The 18,263-nt window shown below is 38.1% G+C and overlaps 1 protein-coding gene across 1 annotated transcript in view; it reads left to right on the forward strand.

The window, feature by feature from the left end:
* The first annotated feature begins 2,699 nt into the window (after positions 1-2,699).
* The window catches only part of LOC149454128 (uncharacterized), a 66,076-nt gene continuing 50,512 nt past the window's right edge, over positions 2,700-18,263 (forward strand). Inside the window, exons 1-2 of the mRNA XM_089687732.1 lie at positions 2,700-3,048; positions 17,159-17,901. Of these exons, the coding sequence (XP_089543858.1) occupies positions 3,000-3,048; positions 17,159-17,901 (792 nt within the window). The 5' untranslated portion in view covers positions 2,700-2,999. The remainder of the gene's footprint in view (positions 3,049-17,158; positions 17,902-18,263) is intronic.

Genomic DNA, 18,263 nt, shown 5'->3' on the forward strand with positions numbered 1-18,263 from the left:
CGTGAAACGTGTTGACAGTAAGCCCATCACATTTGATTATAGAAGAAATTGCTCAATTGTCAAAATGTGTGTATTGTATATGGAATGTAACCCTATTTAGATGGGCAATTTTTTTACTTTTTTGTAAAATAAACATTTGTACTTTTTATACATGTGCTTTTCTTCCTTCATTACCGGTGAGTCACCCTTGATCACCCGTTATTTATTTTTGTTTTTTGTGTTCAAGTATAGAAAAATGCCTGCCGATTCTGATAAAAATCCAGCGCCCTTCTAGCTTTCTGAACTGAAATCTAAAAAACAGCTTTTCAGGATATATTCTGTGAACTTTAAAACACCTGTACTCTATGTAAGGGAGATGAGTTTGCAATCGAAAGTAGGAGATCACCCCGGGGTGACAACGCTGCTCCTCCATTGATACTGTGTGGGCAGTGAGTGTTGTTACCCTAGGAAGTTTCTTATTGGCAGGATCTCCAGGTAAAAATTAAGGGGAAAAGCCTGAAAAAAAAAGAAAACTAGCAGTCAGAACATCTAAAGACCGGTAAGCTGCAATATGCTACAGTTGTTAGTTTACCCATATGAAAGAAAAATATATGTGAAATATATTTTAAAAATGTTCTTCCAAAATATATTCCCATATTGCCATATATTTGAAATGCTACAATTAGGGCCATATTCAATATATTTCAAAATATATTTCAATCTCCTAGATTGTAGGCTCGAAAGAGTAGAGCCCTCTAACCCCTCGTGTGCTGTTTGTTGTTGCTGTACTGTTTCATGTATTGTCCCCCCCTCTATTGTACAGCGCTGAGCAAACACTTTGGCGCTATATAAACCTGATGGAATAATAATAATAATAATATATATATACTGCATGTTGAAATGCGTTTTTTTACAACATACATGACAATTTTTTTTCAAAATACATTTCAAATATACTGTATGTCTTTAAAAATAGAAATCTACATTTTTGGAATGCATTTACAAATATATGTAAAAATATATGTTAAAATGACTTTTTTATATATTATATATATAAATCTGAAGAATATATTTATAAAATATATATTTTTAAAATATATTCTTCAGATTTTTTTTAACATATAAAAAAGTCACTTTAACATATATGCTTACATATATTTGTAAATGCATTATATATATTTGAAAAATGTATTTTTAAAAATATCTTTCATATATTTTGTAATAAAAACACATTTCAAAGTGCATATATATTTTTATTGAAATTTATTTTGAAATATATTGAATATGGCCAAAATTGTAACATTTCAAATATATGGCAATATATTTGCAAAGAATATTTTTAAAATATATTTAAAATATATTTTTCTTCCATGTGGGTAGAAACACTATGTGACTTCATAAACTTGCACTTAAAGCAGACCTTTACCCAGATCTTAAAAGATAAAGGCAACTTTACAAATGCATTTAAATGACAAATACAAAAAGTCACATTTACTGTTCAATGTTGGCTTTTCTTCCTTGAATTTATAAATCTATTTTATACTAGTGCTCTTCTCCAGACTGGGGAATGGGGAGAAGAAAAGGGAATCTCTCTCTTTACTTCCAGGAGTATATTTCTGCCCCCTATGTTGATATGCAGGAGGATCCCCTGCTCTACTTGGAAACCTACACTGATGGAAAAAAAAGTCTTTTCCCCCCCAAATTCAGTTTGCAGATAAGATCTACCTGGAAGGTACTGGTGATGTAGCCTTCCCAGGTAGCATCTTTGAGGCCCTGGTTTTGTCATGAGTGTTCCAACAGACCAGGAAATAGAATGCAAAAAGATATAAAGCTGGCCATGCACCAATCAAAATTTGACTGACTGTGGGCTCCCCCTCACAACAGAAATCAACTGTTTAATCAACTTCTGTCGCAGAAACATGTAACATTTTCTTTCGGTCAGCCATAGCTGTTTTAGTTGATGTTTCAGACAGGCTTGTATGTTGCATCTTATTATATAAATCATAAAGAAATATCAGACAATTTAAAACACGTAAATGATATTTATACGCAGGATTTTGCTGGCAGAAAGACCCCGTCTAAAAATTACGTTCCATAAAGACTTTGCGTGTACACTTGTAAAATTCTTTTTCATTCTTTTCAAGCGGCTGGTGTTGCAATATACTCTCATATACACTTGTGTATGCGCATAGATTACTGCACTCATATGTTCATATTATCTATTTTTTCTACTGATCTGAAAACATTGCTACATTACAGATCTTTCAGCAGTTGTGTGCCAATGACAACAATGCACCTGTGTTCAGATCCATGCAAAAAAAAAAAAAAGGCAACAAAACACTTTTTTTTTTTGCCCTTGTTTAAGAAGTTAAATATTCTTTATACACGAGCCATATAATAAAAGAACATTCAGCCACAGGTACCATATCTAGCATCTCTGTTTGTAGGAGATTTTACAGTTGATTACGACACATACTTCACCGCACATGTTTTAATTCTTTTATGGTCACTTTATTTGAACAGTACAGCTAATAATTGTGTAACGTCTGAGGCATGTTCAGGGGTGCACTCATAACAGGCTTGGTTTCAACCCATCTAGTCATCTTGGCTTATCAAGCTAGGGAGATAAATTCCTATGGGCTGCTCCCTTTTTTTTTTTTTTTTTTTTTTTACTCGCTCCTGGCTAGGAGCCACCTACAGTTCAGAAACACAGCCTCTGAAAAAGCCAGCACTGATTGAGCTCTTAGTTCAGTTTCCTCTGTAGCAGAGACAAGAATCCAGCCTCCAGTTCTCCTTACAGCTGGAAACTGGCTCGTTTTTACATAGCTGGCTGTACAGATTGTGCAGAGAGAGAGCTCAGCAATGCTGACAATCATGGATACTGATAGGGGAAAAGAAGAATATAAAGTCTTACATTAGAATAAAAAGTAACATTGCGGAGGGAAGATCCAGGTCCTGTTAAGTCCCTACCTTCTGGAGAAGTGCAGAAACCACGAGATTGTATTAGTTGAAGCGAGACAATGTTTAACTGGCATAAGACCTTTGCTATTCTGCCATATTGGAAGAGAGGTATGTCTTAAGCTTTTGGCACATTGATGGATACGTTTGCTATTTTTTGTATTTTACATTCTTTTTTTATGCAGTTTTGTGTTTTAACAGTAAAATTGCAGCATGGCATAATACTGTGAAATGTGTACTCATTTAGCTTATATATGGAAAGCAGATAGAAGTTACAGCAGCTAAATATAGGCAGTGCGGTTAATTTGCTGAAGAATAGAGACCGTTCACTTAGTAAGGTGTACGTTCACTTAGTAAGGTGTACATTCACTTAGTAAGGTGTACATTCACTTTGAAAAATGAATGTTAGTAAATAAAGTGAAGTTGTGTTAACTTAGAATACCTAATCATGCTCTACCAAAAATCCTTTTTTTTAAATTCTCTCACTTGTGATTGGATATTCACATTGAATACAGCTTCACCTGATATACTAACATTCACTTTTCTAGATGAACTAGCTCAACTACCTCCTTTGGCAAATTAACCTTGTTATAACTGACCATACAGGGCTGAACTGGCCAAAATGCAAGCCATGGGTGGCTTTGTCGGCAGCAGCCTGCTCAACAGGTTTCATTTGATAAATCAAAGGTTCTGGGTGTAAAATTGCCAGCTGAACAGTGGCTGCATCCAATCTGATGTATTTGGGCATTCAGACAGCCACAGGTGTTGTGGCTCTCTGCATAAAACGGCTGGCAGGGAAGAGTCCTTCAATTGCGCTGTGTATTGTGAATGGAGGATTCCATTAGATTTCCATTGGATATCTATTTGTGTATGGCCAGCTTAGGTTTACAGTTTGTACACAGAGGACATGATTAAGTGAAGTGAATCTGTACTTGAAACAATAAGTCATGTGCGGAAGTTCCTATTTTTTAAATACTTACATAAAAAATAAACCTTTAATATGAACACAGGGCAGTTCTCTGTATTGTTGTAAATTCCCCACAGTTATGAGTGCAGGATGAAAGTGTGAAAAAGTCACACAGAACAAAAAAAAAAATCCAACTAGGTGGGCGAGTTACTAAATGTTTGACATAGATTTGCTTAAATACAGATTAAAGGAAATTTAAAAAAAGTGTGGACAACACAGCTTCAGCTGGTCTGCTGAACCTTTAAATCACAAGTTACAAATTCTAAGCTAGGTGTTACTTATTAAAAGGTATATAAACATTTGTTTAGGAATCATATACTTTCATTCTGGAACGTATTGCATATTGGAAATGGCAGTGCAGAAATGTCAAGGAACTTTGAAAAGTCCACTGCTGGTTCATATGGCAATGTGACAAGTAAGTGCAAGTGAACCCTCTGGCATGAATTTCTCCCTATATCTAGAGCCAAAAGTGCAGGTTTGCTGTACAATGCTAGTACCATATGGACTTCGGGTGAATGATAGATTAGTGGTGTTATAGCTCAATTCCTTTTTGCTTTTTTTCTCCTTAATAACACAACTAAGAACACTATGTTCTGAATGAATACCTGATGTTAGCTGTGCCAAGAAACAATACTGCAGTTAATGGATTTTCAAGCAACACCACTAATAAATGGATAGTGCGTGAGATGAGCAGAATCTAAGGACTAATTCATTTGATATTCTCTTCTGCATAAAGTGACACAGCACAATTACTAAGTGCAAGCCAGACATAATGTTGGGTGATTGAAATATCCCAGTGCCGTTAGTCCTGTTAGTTTGAAGATTTGAGGAAATTGAGAATTTAGGATCATGATAGTGTAGCCCTAAATGGTATGATTTTTCCAAATAATATATCAGATTCAGTCATCAACTGTGAAGATTGAGTGGCAATAAGGATCTGGTGTCTTTTTATCAACACTTTTTTTAAGTTACACACTGTTTTTTTTTTTATCTCCTGGTAGTCCATCATTCTAAGTGAGACATCTCCTAGTCCAAGGCCAGTCTTTATTTTAGAATGTGATTTAAATGATGGTTGTTGTTTTTGGGGTTTTTTTTTAACGCATGATAGTATATGTAAAAACAACTTGGTTTTGTAAATCCTGAGTATTGCAGGAAGAGAACTGCTAGGGAACAACTGATAAATCAGATGGAGTCTCAGCTCACCCCATCCATCCAGCTTTTTGAAATGTCATCTCTTTTAGCAAGGTGTGAAATTCTCTATACAACAGCAGTATTCATTATAAGAGTTACAACCTGATCTGAGCCAGACTAATGGAAAACAATAACACCAGCGACCTCTGGAAAAACCAGCCAAGTGATCTAGCATGCTCTTGCTAATCTCTGAAATTGGAATATTCCACTTATTCACCTACTGAATGGGAGGCTGAGGATTGCACAGTCCCATATTGAGACCAGCACATTAAGAGCACATACAGGTATAAAAAGTGGGGATTTGGAGACACAAGGTGGATTCACTGTAGTCCATGATTGTATAGAAAATCTACTAATAAAGATTGTTTTAGTAGACCTGACAATGATTTATTCTGCATTTATACAAAAAAATAACTTATAATGTAGTATGTCCTGAACCTGTATTTATCACATATGGCTGAAAAGGAATATTGAAAATGCACCTGTCGAGCCCAGCACTGGAGGGCTTTGAATCCTTCAAGGAAAAATGGTAGAACAGAAACTTAGGAGCAGCCAGAGTGGACTTCTTTCTGGGACAGGATTCATGGCTATCTTCCTTATCCTTTCCTATTTTTCTCATGCAGACCAAGTGTTGGCATAGTAATTCCTCATGCACATAGGGTTGTCCTAGCTGCTGTGTGTCCCTCCTGGCATTTTAGTGTAGTCTAGCATCTCTAGCCCCACTGACTGCTATGGCAGGCTGTGGCTGGATGGGTCCAAATGCGTAAAAAGTGGTACTTGTGTTTAGGGCCCTATGCATTCAGGGATGCAAAGCAGTTAGATGCAGCTAGAGTTGTCTCTCTTTGATAGGTGCAAAAAAATACTTGTGGACTATGTCAGAAATTCAGAGCTGTCCTGTGTCCTTTGCACAATTCCTGTGTTATCCTAAGGAGTATAATTAGCCCTCTTAGTTCTTATCTTGGACTACAGAATATTTAGTATCTATGCTGTGGAGAACAGAAAATGGGGAAGATTTTAGTAGTTTAGCAAAAGACAAGATGAACAGGGGTCTGTGAAGAAGGAGCATGTCAGTAGTGGTACTTTTTCAAGTGTCTTTTGTCAAAGGAGCGAGATTGAAAATAGTCAGCCAAACAGTGACTGTATCCAATCAGATGCTGTTTGGGTATTTTGACAGTATCAGGTCCTGGCTGTCAGAATTCAGTAGCTATCAAGTGAGATTCATACATCCATGCTGTTTAGGGTGCGTGGTGGAATCTATTAATTTCCTTTTTTCAGACGGCAGCTTTAGAATAATTTTCCCTTTCTCCAAAGAAAAAGGAACAATTGTTTTTACCGCATAGCGTTGATTCGAGGCATTAGCCAAGGATGAGGAAAATTTTGCAGTGTTTTCAATACAGTGTTCTTTGACAATAAGATAGGCAAATCTTTCAAGGCTTGTTATCCTCAGTCTGATATCTGTTTATGTCCTCAAGCTACTTATAGATATTAAATGATTTTGGCAGATCTTTAGAAAGAAAGCTAATCATTAAAAGTAATGGATTTCTTTTACCCAAGAATATTGTTTTTATGACCAGTATCTAATGTCTATGGAGAGGTTACATCTTGTTCATACTTAGGATCACTGTATCATTGACATAAATAGATCCCAGCCTGAGAGAGGGAAGCCTATAGAGGGCTAGGAGAAGGTGGGATCCACAGAGGTCTAGTAGAGAGGTGGGACCCATAACGGACCAGAAGAGGTGATGGGCCCATGGAGGGCTCACAAATCAGAGGCCAACATTTAAAGCAAACCTGTATTGAGGGAAATATGGGGCTGCCTTTGCAGGACACCTTTTAATAAAGATAGTTGCTGGACAGTGACTAACTTCAGTACTTTCTGAGTCATCAACCGAGAACAAGTATACAGATTAGAAATTTAAAACCTCTGATCTACTTACCTGTTCCATGTCAGAAAGTATTAAAGCCATTAGATTGCCATGACAGCTAAGCAATTACCATTTTTCAGAAGGGAGGCCAGCAGGGCTAACCCAAATATGAAGAAACAAATATGTATTTCTGACAAAAGAAGTAAAATGAGTTTGGCATTTAAAATAGAACTATAGGCAAAACTTTTCCATTTTAGATAGAGAAAAAGGGGGTTGTAACCCCTTTCAATTTTTTTCTGCCATCTGTGTCCCACTGCAGAGATTCCCCTTCACTTCCTGTTCCATAGACAAACAGTAAGTGGGAGGAAATCCCTGCAAATTAAGGGAATTCCTTGGGGAACTAGTGTCCTCTTTGGAAGATTTCCCCTCTATTACTTTTCTGGGGACAACCCAAATAACGGGGACACAGAGAGCAGTAAAAACTGACAAGCGTTCTAATCCCTCTCCACTCTTTCCAAAACTATAAAAAACATTTTGCCTTTAGTTATACTTTAAAATTCTAGGAGGATATTCTAATTTATTTGTATTTTGCCAATGAAGCTTACATTATTAATAAATAATGTATTAATACCCAGCTATTGTTGGTAATTGAGTTTCTGAATACCCAATGATTTAACATGGTCACCTGCATTTGTACAACAGTATTATTATGGCTTTAGTGGTGAGCTTGATCAAAGGGACAGTGGAATCAGCAAGGTGCCATTGAACAAATGTTATGCCTTCTAAACCCCACAACATCTGTCTAAATAGCAGTGGAAACTGTTTAATGACAGTGAGTCACTGCCTGGCCAAACACAGCACTCTCATAAATTAACTTATCTCAGTCAGATCATAAACCATATAGTTTAAAAACAGTCTTTTGTCTGAAGCCACAAATTAGGAAAATGATCTGTTGAAATCCTTTCAACATGGTTAAATCGTGTTACAAGTCAGGGTTGTATGTACAGTGAAGAATGGAAATGCCACAACATGACAATGATGTTTTTGCCAAAGCACTGATTTTAAAACTGCCTATTTCCTCTAAAATCCTAAACACCGTTGACAGTTCATCCTTTAATCTTTCTGGTCTGGTCTCAACTTGCTCATATTATCTTATCTCTTCTTCAGGCCAGACACTTTAACTATGTGCATATGTTAAGCCACTGAATTCCACACTGTGGATGCAGTAAAGGTGTGCGATTATACGTTCAAGAGGTTAGGATGGGATGTACTTATGCTCCAAATGCCAAAAAGACTGATTTATGTATTTTAAGGTGATTAACATGTAAAGTTTTTGTGATGACCTCCACTAAAGTGATCAAACAGGAGGTATCACAATAATTTCTGTACAAGACTTTTCTTCCATTTGAGAAACAGGATAAAAGGGTTTATCAGAAACGAAAAAATGGGAGCATTACATTTTCAAAGGAATTGGAACTGTAAGATTATTACACTTCGTGTTTACGATGGGGTGGCCATAAATAACCCAATAAAAACAAGCAAGTTCATACATTTGAGAATCAGCTGTGATAATTGGTCCAGTCTCTGACCTCCCCTGTGTCCAATCATGAAAGCCTCTGGCAATGAGAGGTGCACATTATGGCGGAGTGGAATTTTCCAACTTGTCATTCTTCTTCAAAGGAGCTCCAGTGGTCTGATCACTTTGTTAATTGCCCTAATCTCTAACCTTAGAAGCTCATGACATCAATGTTCCCTACTCTACTCCCTCACATTAGAATTCCACTTTGCTTGCTGCATACTCCATAATATAAAGGATGGAAATTCTAATAGAATGAGACATTCTGAAAATTGCTGTGGTAGGTGGCCAGATCTCAAAATGAATATTTCACCACCACAGTTCTCAAACTTTCACCAACAATTAAAATATCAGCTATGACCCCAGCTCATCATAGTACTAGGTCATTGATCAAATGTTGTAATAAATTAGATGTGCACATGCTTACTCATTTACTACAAGGGTGTGTGTCTATGTGCTTAGCAGACGCCATCAACACTGATAACACAGAGGGGAAAAAAATCAATTGAGCAAAATAATTCTAACATGCTTCCACATAAATCCAGCGTGAAAGACTCCAGAGCTATGATTCTGTAGGTGCAGGGGAAGTGAGAATGCAAGCAAAAAGTTAAACTCAACTCAGCTCAACTTCAATATTCAATTGTTTTGTAAGTAAAGCAGTGGGCTGCAGAGGTGTGTGTCAGAGGACTGGTAGATGCTCAACCTTGGTGTCAGGAATGGACTCATCACTGGTGGTGGGACTTTCCTACCGTGTGGGCTGCAGTACCAGGGCTGACCAGCGGGTGCTCTCAGCAGCCAGAAGCTCACTCCTGTAGTCAGCCAACACCTGGGCTGATTGCAGGAGGTGTATTTAAGGAATGACTAGGCCTGTGATCAGGGCCTTGGTGTATGTTTCCCATGAGCCCCTGTATCTGGTATCCTGTGTTCCTGCCTCGTTGCTGACCCTGCTTGATCCTGACCTCTGCTGACCGTCTCCTGTTGAACCCCTGGCTTGCCTGACCATCCTTCTGCCTGATCCTCGGTACTGCGCTGCCCGCTACCTGCTGAACCTGGCTTGTGACCCCGACCATTCTCTGCTTCCTCCTCCTGTACCACGCTGCCCGCACGATACCGACCAGCGTCTGACTACGCTTACTTCACCCGACGATCCATCCATCCTGCATGGATCGCCTCTAGTAAGTCTGCCTGCCTCTTCCCATCAGACTCCGTTCCTGCACTCCCCTGCCAGTACTCTCTACCACAGCCGGACACACTCAGGGGTCGCGACCTGGTTCCAGTCTGCACCAAGTCCATCCCCACCATCAGGGGCCCTGGTGAATAGCAGGCTGGGACTTAGACCCTGCGCCCTGAGGAAATCCGTGCTGTGGGCTCGGCCTGCCTGACCGCTCCACCTCTCCAACCCTGACTGCACTGGTACCTATTAGTTTAAGGTTTATTGCACCTAGTTGTACATATTTATGTAAGTGTTGAGTTTTGATTCTTTGCACTGCGTTTATGTTTGTGTTGTCTTTAATAAATTATATTGTGTTAGATGCTATACCTGAAGTCTGTGTTTCCCTGTGTCGGTCCACACACCTCTGGTCATACCTGGAGCCCTGACACTTGGTACAGAGAGGGTTGTGTTAAGTTAAAGAAAGGTTAGTTTGATGGGGGATTGGCGTACAGCATTGCAAGATCCTTCTTCAGAGCTGACAAATTCAGGAGAATGGCCGGCAGCCATCTCAGCTCCGTAGTAGTCATGAGAAAGGTTAGTTGGCTAATATACATATAGTGTTGATAAAGTACATTTGCAGACTAGCCTGCACACTCAACTTTACTTTCTCTACTTATTTTTTGCATATTAGGGAGTTGTAAGACTCAAGACTCAGAGCTTCCAAGGGAAACACTGAAAGGTTAATGTAAGCATCTGAGTGTGCTTGCACTTTTACCTCGCTGCCGCTTTACTTAGTACTTCAGAGTACAAGGTTACTTAAACTCATTGGGGTTAATTTACTAAACCTGGAGAGTGTAAAATGTGGTGCAGCTCTCAATAGAACCAAAAAGCTTCAAGTTTTGTTTTGTCAAAGCTGAAGTTAAAAACTGATTGGCTACCATACACAGCTGCACCAGATTTTGCGCTACCCAGTTTTAGTAAATCAACCCCACTTTATTGCATATAATATTAATTGCTATTCATAGCTATACCACTGTGTAACAGTAAATTGTGGACTGTTCTGGGACAACATGTATTTAATAGCACATGAAAAGAATTGAATCAATAAGAATTATATGGAAAAGTAGATGCCTCATGTTCCACGCTCTGTTCTGTTCATGACTGTTCCCTGTCCTCATCGCCTCTGTTCAGTCCTGCTGACATGACCACTCTTGCTATGCCCTGGAGACATCAATACCTATCTGTGCATTAGAATTTTGTACATTCTGCTCTAATACCATATAAAATGGGTCAGGTTTTACAGTATGTAAATTTCCTGACTCAATTATACAATACTACAGAATTATGATCATAGTAGTCTTTTCCAACCATAATTACTGTATTATTATTATTATTACACAGTATTTATATAGCGCCAACAGTTTGCTCAGCGCTGTCCATTACAATGGGAGACAATACATGAGACAGTACAGTAACATTACAATAAAATACACGAGGGGTAATGAACATGCTTCTAGTGATACAATGGTAGGGTAAGAAAAAAGCCCTCTGAAACCTGTATATGAGGTGTGTTTTTAGGAACCTTAGTCCTAGCAGTGGTCTTTAATTCTGTTACCCCATTGGTTAAACCATCAATTCATAGTTATATAAATACTTCATCTCCGTAGCCTTTGTAGGAATGCATGTTATATTTTGTAATTTAGACATACATCAAGAAAAAAAATTGATTTTGTATACTTAGCAATGCAAGTGATACGTGGAAATCTTGTGTAGGTTTTTTGTTGTTTTTTTTTTCGTATGGCTAACATTATGGCTAACATCAGGAAAGGAAATGGATTTAGTATGGTACTTAGCAATGCAAGTGACACATGGAAATCTTGTCTACTGACTGCCCACCCATTGCAAGTCTATTGTTTCTTATGCTGTTTTCACTGACCTGCAAAGAAGTGCATGACACCATGTACATTGTAAGACATTATCAACATGGACCAGAGATGATTAACAAAGAACTCAAGGAGTGACCTTAAACAGAAGGAGACAAGGATGCCACATTCATGTCTGTCATCATATAATAAGAGTTTTAGCTAAACAAACACCGTAAGGGAGAACTGTTTTGTCTGCTTTTTGTTAACATATTCTTTGCAATGGGATAGCTGTAGGCTATAGACGTATTTCCCAAAATCCTCATCTAAAAGGTGTATACATTATTCACCATTATAACATTTTAGCACCTGTGGCATTAGCCATGCTATTTCTACTCTGTTGTAAAATAACTCATTCTCACTAATGCATTACTAAAGAAAACAGGAATTTTCTTTAAAATACAGTTTTTAACATAATAGTTATAGGCATTTTCTAAAAGTAGAACTCATGTAAATAACACAGATTAAGAAATAACTATGCCCTTAGCACAGTAACACATGTAAGTGCTTGTAATGTATTTAAAATATGCCTAGGATATTTTTTTTCTATACCAATGGCTTGCTAAAATGAAAAGTCTGGTTTTAATTGAGCTCATATATCTAAATATATCTAAAAATCTGACTTAATAGATATTATCGTTGCCGCTACTGCTACCAATAATGCAGTATATATGTACTGTAGTAAAAACAAAACAGTTGGCTAGATTTGAATGGAAGGTTCAGTTTTAAACCAAGTTACATTTACTAAAGTATTAGAGCAGGTTCCCTTTGCAAAGTGAATTTTTACTTATCTTAATTATTGATGAAGCTAAGTAAAATTCACTATGCAAAGAATATCGAATCATGTACAAGGAAAAAAAAAGAAAAAAAAACAGGATTTTTAGTTGAACATGATTGGATGATTAAAATGAGCACAACTTCATTCACTAAGCTAAGAGTAAATTCACTTTGCAAAGGGAAAATGCACTTGAATTCACAGTGAATGGGATGAAACTGTGCTGACATCCTAGGTGCAAGTAAAATTCCTGTTTGTTTTTATTTTTAGGCACGTGATTGGGTATTCTTTGCAAACTTTCGTCCCGTTCATTAAGATAAGTGAAAGTTCATGTGGCAAATTGAAAATCCACTTTGAAAAGAGAACATGCTCTACTCCTTGAATTAACCATAGAATCTCCTCTTTTTGCTTCTACAACTACTTTTTTTACAGGGTAATTCATTTTTACACCCCTTTGTTTTGATGTAGCACCAATGTGCCAAAACTATCACTTTGCTAAGCAAATGCAGCTACAAACAGAAAAGAGATGAATTACACACCCATTTGTGCTACTGTTGTTACCTTACATAAGTCTGTCCCTTAGATTTAATCAGTGTTTAGCTACTGCATACAAGTGGCTTACATACATCTGCAAAACTGATTTATAGCATGTATGAAGAAATATTATAATATTCAGTAAAGTTTTTTTGCAGACAAACTCTAATAATGAAAGCTGTGGACAATTGAAATGTGTCCTAATTCAAGAAGAGATCTAAGTTTCTGTACGGTCACCAATCAAATTCATAGTGAATCAAACATTTAATTTGATTGGTATTTGCAGTGATGTTTTCTAGCTAGATAGGACAAGTTTCTCCTCTCCTTTGCATTACTATTGCCATTGCCTGTCCTTGGAAAGTACTCACAGCTAAGACAATGCTATGAATCAATTGTCACCTTCCTGTTGCAGGAGGTAGAGAGGGGGTGTAGGTTAGTTCACATAACTGGGGTTAAAAAAGCACTTAGAAACATGGAGCAAAGTATTTTATTCCAAGAGACAGAACTGGTAAATAAAAATTCTAATGCTGCATTTTCTTTAAAGTGATACTCAAGCTAAAAATGTTTTAGGAGTCATTGGCTACTGCTGTCATCCAAATGCAGTGAGGAGGAAGTGGGGGGCATTGCTAAGTCCCACTGTGTGTGTTTATGGAGTGCAGCTCCATAGACACACAACAAGGAAGCAAGTCGACACCATGTGCCCCCATAGCAAATGGCTTGCTATGGGGACACAGGAAGAAGAGGACAAGTCAAGATTGCTGGTGGAGGATCCGAGAAGAGGAGGATCGGGGACGCTCTGTGCAATACCACAGCACAGAGCAGGTTAGTATAACATGTTTGTTATTTTAATTTAAAAAGATGACTTTAGTAATACTTTAAAGTGTATGCATAAAGAAAATAGAATACATTACATATGCATGAGGACAAAATGGCAGGCTAACTGCACTGACATAACATTGTAACTTTCATATCACATGTGGCCTGCATATTAGTGAATTTTTAAGGACAGCATAGTATAACATAAAACAACTGTTAAGTAAAATGAATGAACTATAAATAAAAAGAAGAAACAAACAATGCAGATAGATTCAGTCTTGGCACAAGGTAATGGTGGTGTAATAATCTATGACAGTATTCTCATTTTCACATGCTTTAGAAATAAGCAGAACTTGTGCAGGACTTTTCTATTCATCAATTTCTGGCTCTTATACCTGTAATTGTTCCAGCTGGAAGAACAGGGCACACTGATATTTGCACAACATAGATGATATAAAGAAAATAAACACAGAAAAGCACAATTGTCTACTGCTGAACATCTACGGAAGCACTTTTTCAATTTTTCTTCAGGGCTAAAAAAAAGAACAATGCATGCCATTTTTAAATGAGCCACTGAGGTCCTCAGTTAAATCATTCTAATCTCTAACCTCTAACTCAGAGATCATAGAGGAACGTGAGAACTTGCGAAGGAGTATCTCTAAAGAAAAATGTTATTTAAGCATTGTTACCTGGGATATATCCTACAGTATATCAAGCAACAATAGTTTTCCTCCCTCTGCACTGCTTATAATTCTGCCACTTATTTTCAAGGATATTGAAGAGGTATTGAAGTATGGATTCAGAGTTCTAAAGGGTATTGAAGAGTAAGGGTTGCAGAGTGCTGGATTCCTTAGTACAATTATTATTATTATTATTATTATTATACAGTATTTATAAAGCGCCAATAGTTCGCTCAGCACTGTACATTACAAAGGGGGACAGAACAATACCAATACAATGCAAAACATGAGGGAATTGAGGGCCCTGCTCTTTCGAGCTTACAATCTAGGAGGGAGGGGATGGTGGCACAGGAGGAGAAAGCTGTGGGGGATGGAGTGGTAGGAGAGTGGAGGAGGTCGGCAAGTTAGCGGGGGTGGGGTAGGCTTCCCTGAAGAGGTGGGTTTTCAGGGTGCGCCTAAAGGAGAGGAGAGTAGGTGATAATCTGATGAGTTGGGGCAGGGAGTTCCAGAGGATGGGTGACACCCTAGAGAAGTCCTGGAGGTGGGTGTGGGAGGAGGAGACCAGGGAACTAGAGAGAAGGAGGTCTTGTGAGGAGCGGAGTGTGCATGCTGGGCGGTACTTGGATATTAGGTCAGTGATGTAGTTCGGGGCAGTGTGGTGGACGGCTTTGTACGTCAGTGTTAGGATTTTGAATTTGATCCGTTGCGCAATCGGAAGCCAGTGGAGGGATTGGCAGAGGGGGTGGCGTAAACGGAGTGGTTGGAAAGGTGAATGAGTCTGGCAGCCGTATTCAGGATCGACTGAAGCGGGGATAGCCAGCGGCGAGGCAGGCCAGTGTGGAGGGAGTTGCAGTAGTTGAGTCGTGATATGATGAGGGAGTGGATGAGCTGTTTAGTAGTTTCTGGGGTTAGGAACGTGCATATTTTGGTGATGTTGCTGAGGTGGAGTCTGCACAAGTTTGTTAAAGATTGGACTTGGGGCTGGAAGGATAGGTTTGAGTCCAGAATGACACCAAGTACTCTGGTCTGCGGGGCGGGTTTGATGGTGGCGTTGTTGGACGTGACGGATTCAAATCTCCCTGTCTTCCAGTAAAGGTTGCTATATCAATGCATCAGAAATACTGGTAAGAGCACACCAAACAGAAATCCAGTAATAATAATTCTTCACTGTATCTTAAAAACCCAATGCAGTTTGGGGGTTGTATGGACTTCCATCAGGGTTACAATACAATATACGTATATACCCTGAGTTACCTTAAAGAAGACTTTTCATGAAAATTAATCTGCTTTATTTAATAGCACCCCATACCCAAAATGAAAAACTCCTACAAAAGGGTGCCAAAAATGAGACATAAAAACAAAACTAATAATACTGAGAACACTATATTTTTTAGCACCTAGATTTTCCAGGAGATGTTTACAGCAACGACACCACTGCCTGAGAAAGTATATTTAAGTAGAGATCAGAGGTAAGCATTTTTTTCTACAATGTTTTATTTTTGGCACCCTTCTGTAACATCTTTTTTATGTGGGGGGCTGTTATTTAGGAGACCTTACATTTCCATGCAAAGTCTACCTGAATATCACCTAATGACACTGATGCTATTGATGTAATGTGTTGGTGCTGATTTTAGTCCTGATTAAGAGGATCCCCTCATAACCTTTGGAAAGCATAACTTTTTAGGGGTTAAAAATTGACTAAATCTAATACTTTTTGGTGTTCGCTTTCCTGTATTTCTGAGCAGTTATTGATAAGGAGGGACCTTTGTGGAAGACTTTGCTGCCAAACAACTTGCGTCAGTCTACAGTTTGACACTCCTCACTGTAATATTATATGAGAAATAAAATTTGACTTTGCAGCATAACAGTGAGGTGCGAATGATAAATGAATTGAAAGCACAGAAAACGTATTAGAGTACTATATATGTATTTGCAAATGTTCTCAGGGCAGCAATGATATTTGAGGTCAACTTTCTTTTGCACAATGACAAAGTGCAGAATAGGTTTTTGTATAAGATTTTGTAAGGATAATAATGAACATATTACTATTTGTAGCACTCCTCCAAGGAAACGGTGGACAAAATGTGTTTGTGATGTGTTAAATGGTTGTATGTCATGAATATTTATTGACACAATAACTTAGAGAAATTGCGAGATGACACATTTCATGAAAGTAAGCCAATAGACTATGACCATTTACAGACGATGGAATTTCTCGGTAGCTTTCCAGAATTTCATTTGCAGTATTGGAGCTACATAGTCAAATTCATCACATAAGCATTAGAAGAAAAGATAAAAAAATAGTTGGCATACTCCATTTCAGGATATACAATAAATCTTTGTATTTACAAAATTTGCACAGCTAAACTTTATTGCCAGCTTTACCTTAAAGCTAACATTTCAGATTTACATGCTGGCAAGATGAATTGAATGTTTGCCGACAGAATCTTTGAGAAGAAGTTGGTGGGTGAGCCAACCCATCAGTGCCCAATCAGTAAAGAAATTACCTTTTTCTTTGTAAAAATATGAACACATTTTGATAAAACTATGTATACCTAACTGATAACTTTAAAGCATATGGCCTAACATTTGAAGCCCAGCTCCGGGCTGCACTCTAGTCACTCCACCTTCTCTTTCCCCGTCCCACTTTACCGCAAAAGACCAGCGTCTAAATTCTGTGAACTTTTGTTGCTGTATCCTAACATAGTTGTAACCTGAATATACTTTTTCTTTATTTATCAGGAAAGAAAGGTATTTCTTCTGATGGAGAGGTAGTTCTGACTCACATGAAGAAATTAATACATGATCATGACAGTGACCCATTCGGATCTCAGAGTTTAAATGGAGATGCCTTAGCTCACACAGACACAGCGTCAGACTGTCCATCAGATGTGCCAGTTAAAGAATCCAGCACATGTGGGATGGTGGTGTCTGATCCCCTTCAGCAGTTCAAGAGGCTGTACAAGTTTGAGTCAGAAGATTCTGGAGTTGAGATGCCAAGTGGAGCCAACTCACCCTCTACACCTAAAGGATCAGAGAAGAGTTTTGTGATGCATAGTAGAGATTCCTCCTGTGATTCAGGGGTGCTGAGCGCATCATCTTCACCTACTGTAGGTCACATGGAAATAAATACAGGTACAAATGAAGACGACACCAATAACTTTCTTTCTGATACTGAACACTCTAAGGAGTATAAGGACAATGTCAAAGACAATGCTGAAGACCACGAAAACACCATAGAAGATTTTATTGACTGCCAGGAAGAGGAGGAATTGGATTTGCCACCATGCAGTGATGAAAATGACTGCACAGACAACGCATTGTACTGTACAGCACTCTCATCTGCAATAGAGGAAGATACGAAAGCTGTGGATGACTTTTACAAGGACACGTTTGATGAAATTCAGGGTTTGCATCAGTTGAAACGATGCCAAACAAGTGACAGTCTGGATGAATATATGGATGAATGTTGTCGACTGAGTGAGGTAAGGGCATATCTACATTATGAATGTATCTGATTGTGATTATGCTGTTATCTGCTATACAGTATATATACAGTTTAAGAAATTAATCTATGTTTTTTTTATCAAAAAAAGTATTGAAAAAAACAGGTCAACAAGGCAAAGTGCTACATGCAGTTTCCATACAAATAATTAGAATTATGTTATAAATAAACCTTTTTCTAGCTTTGGAGAAAGTTTAAAGGGATAAAACCTATGTCAGATATTTATTTATGCTGGTTTTTCTACTTTCAATCCCAATGACATTAAAGTAATTATGGAAATCTCACAAACAGGGTCCGTTAGCAACGAAAACCTAGTAGACATTACAACCCCACACAATCAAC

The sequence above is a fragment of the Staurois parvus genome, unplaced genomic scaffold (genome assembly GCF_062004578.1).
Source record: "Staurois parvus isolate SC_StPar_1 unplaced genomic scaffold, SC_StPar_1.0 ptg000437l, whole genome shotgun sequence".
NCBI lineage: Eukaryota > Metazoa > Chordata > Amphibia > Anura > Ranidae > Staurois > Staurois parvus.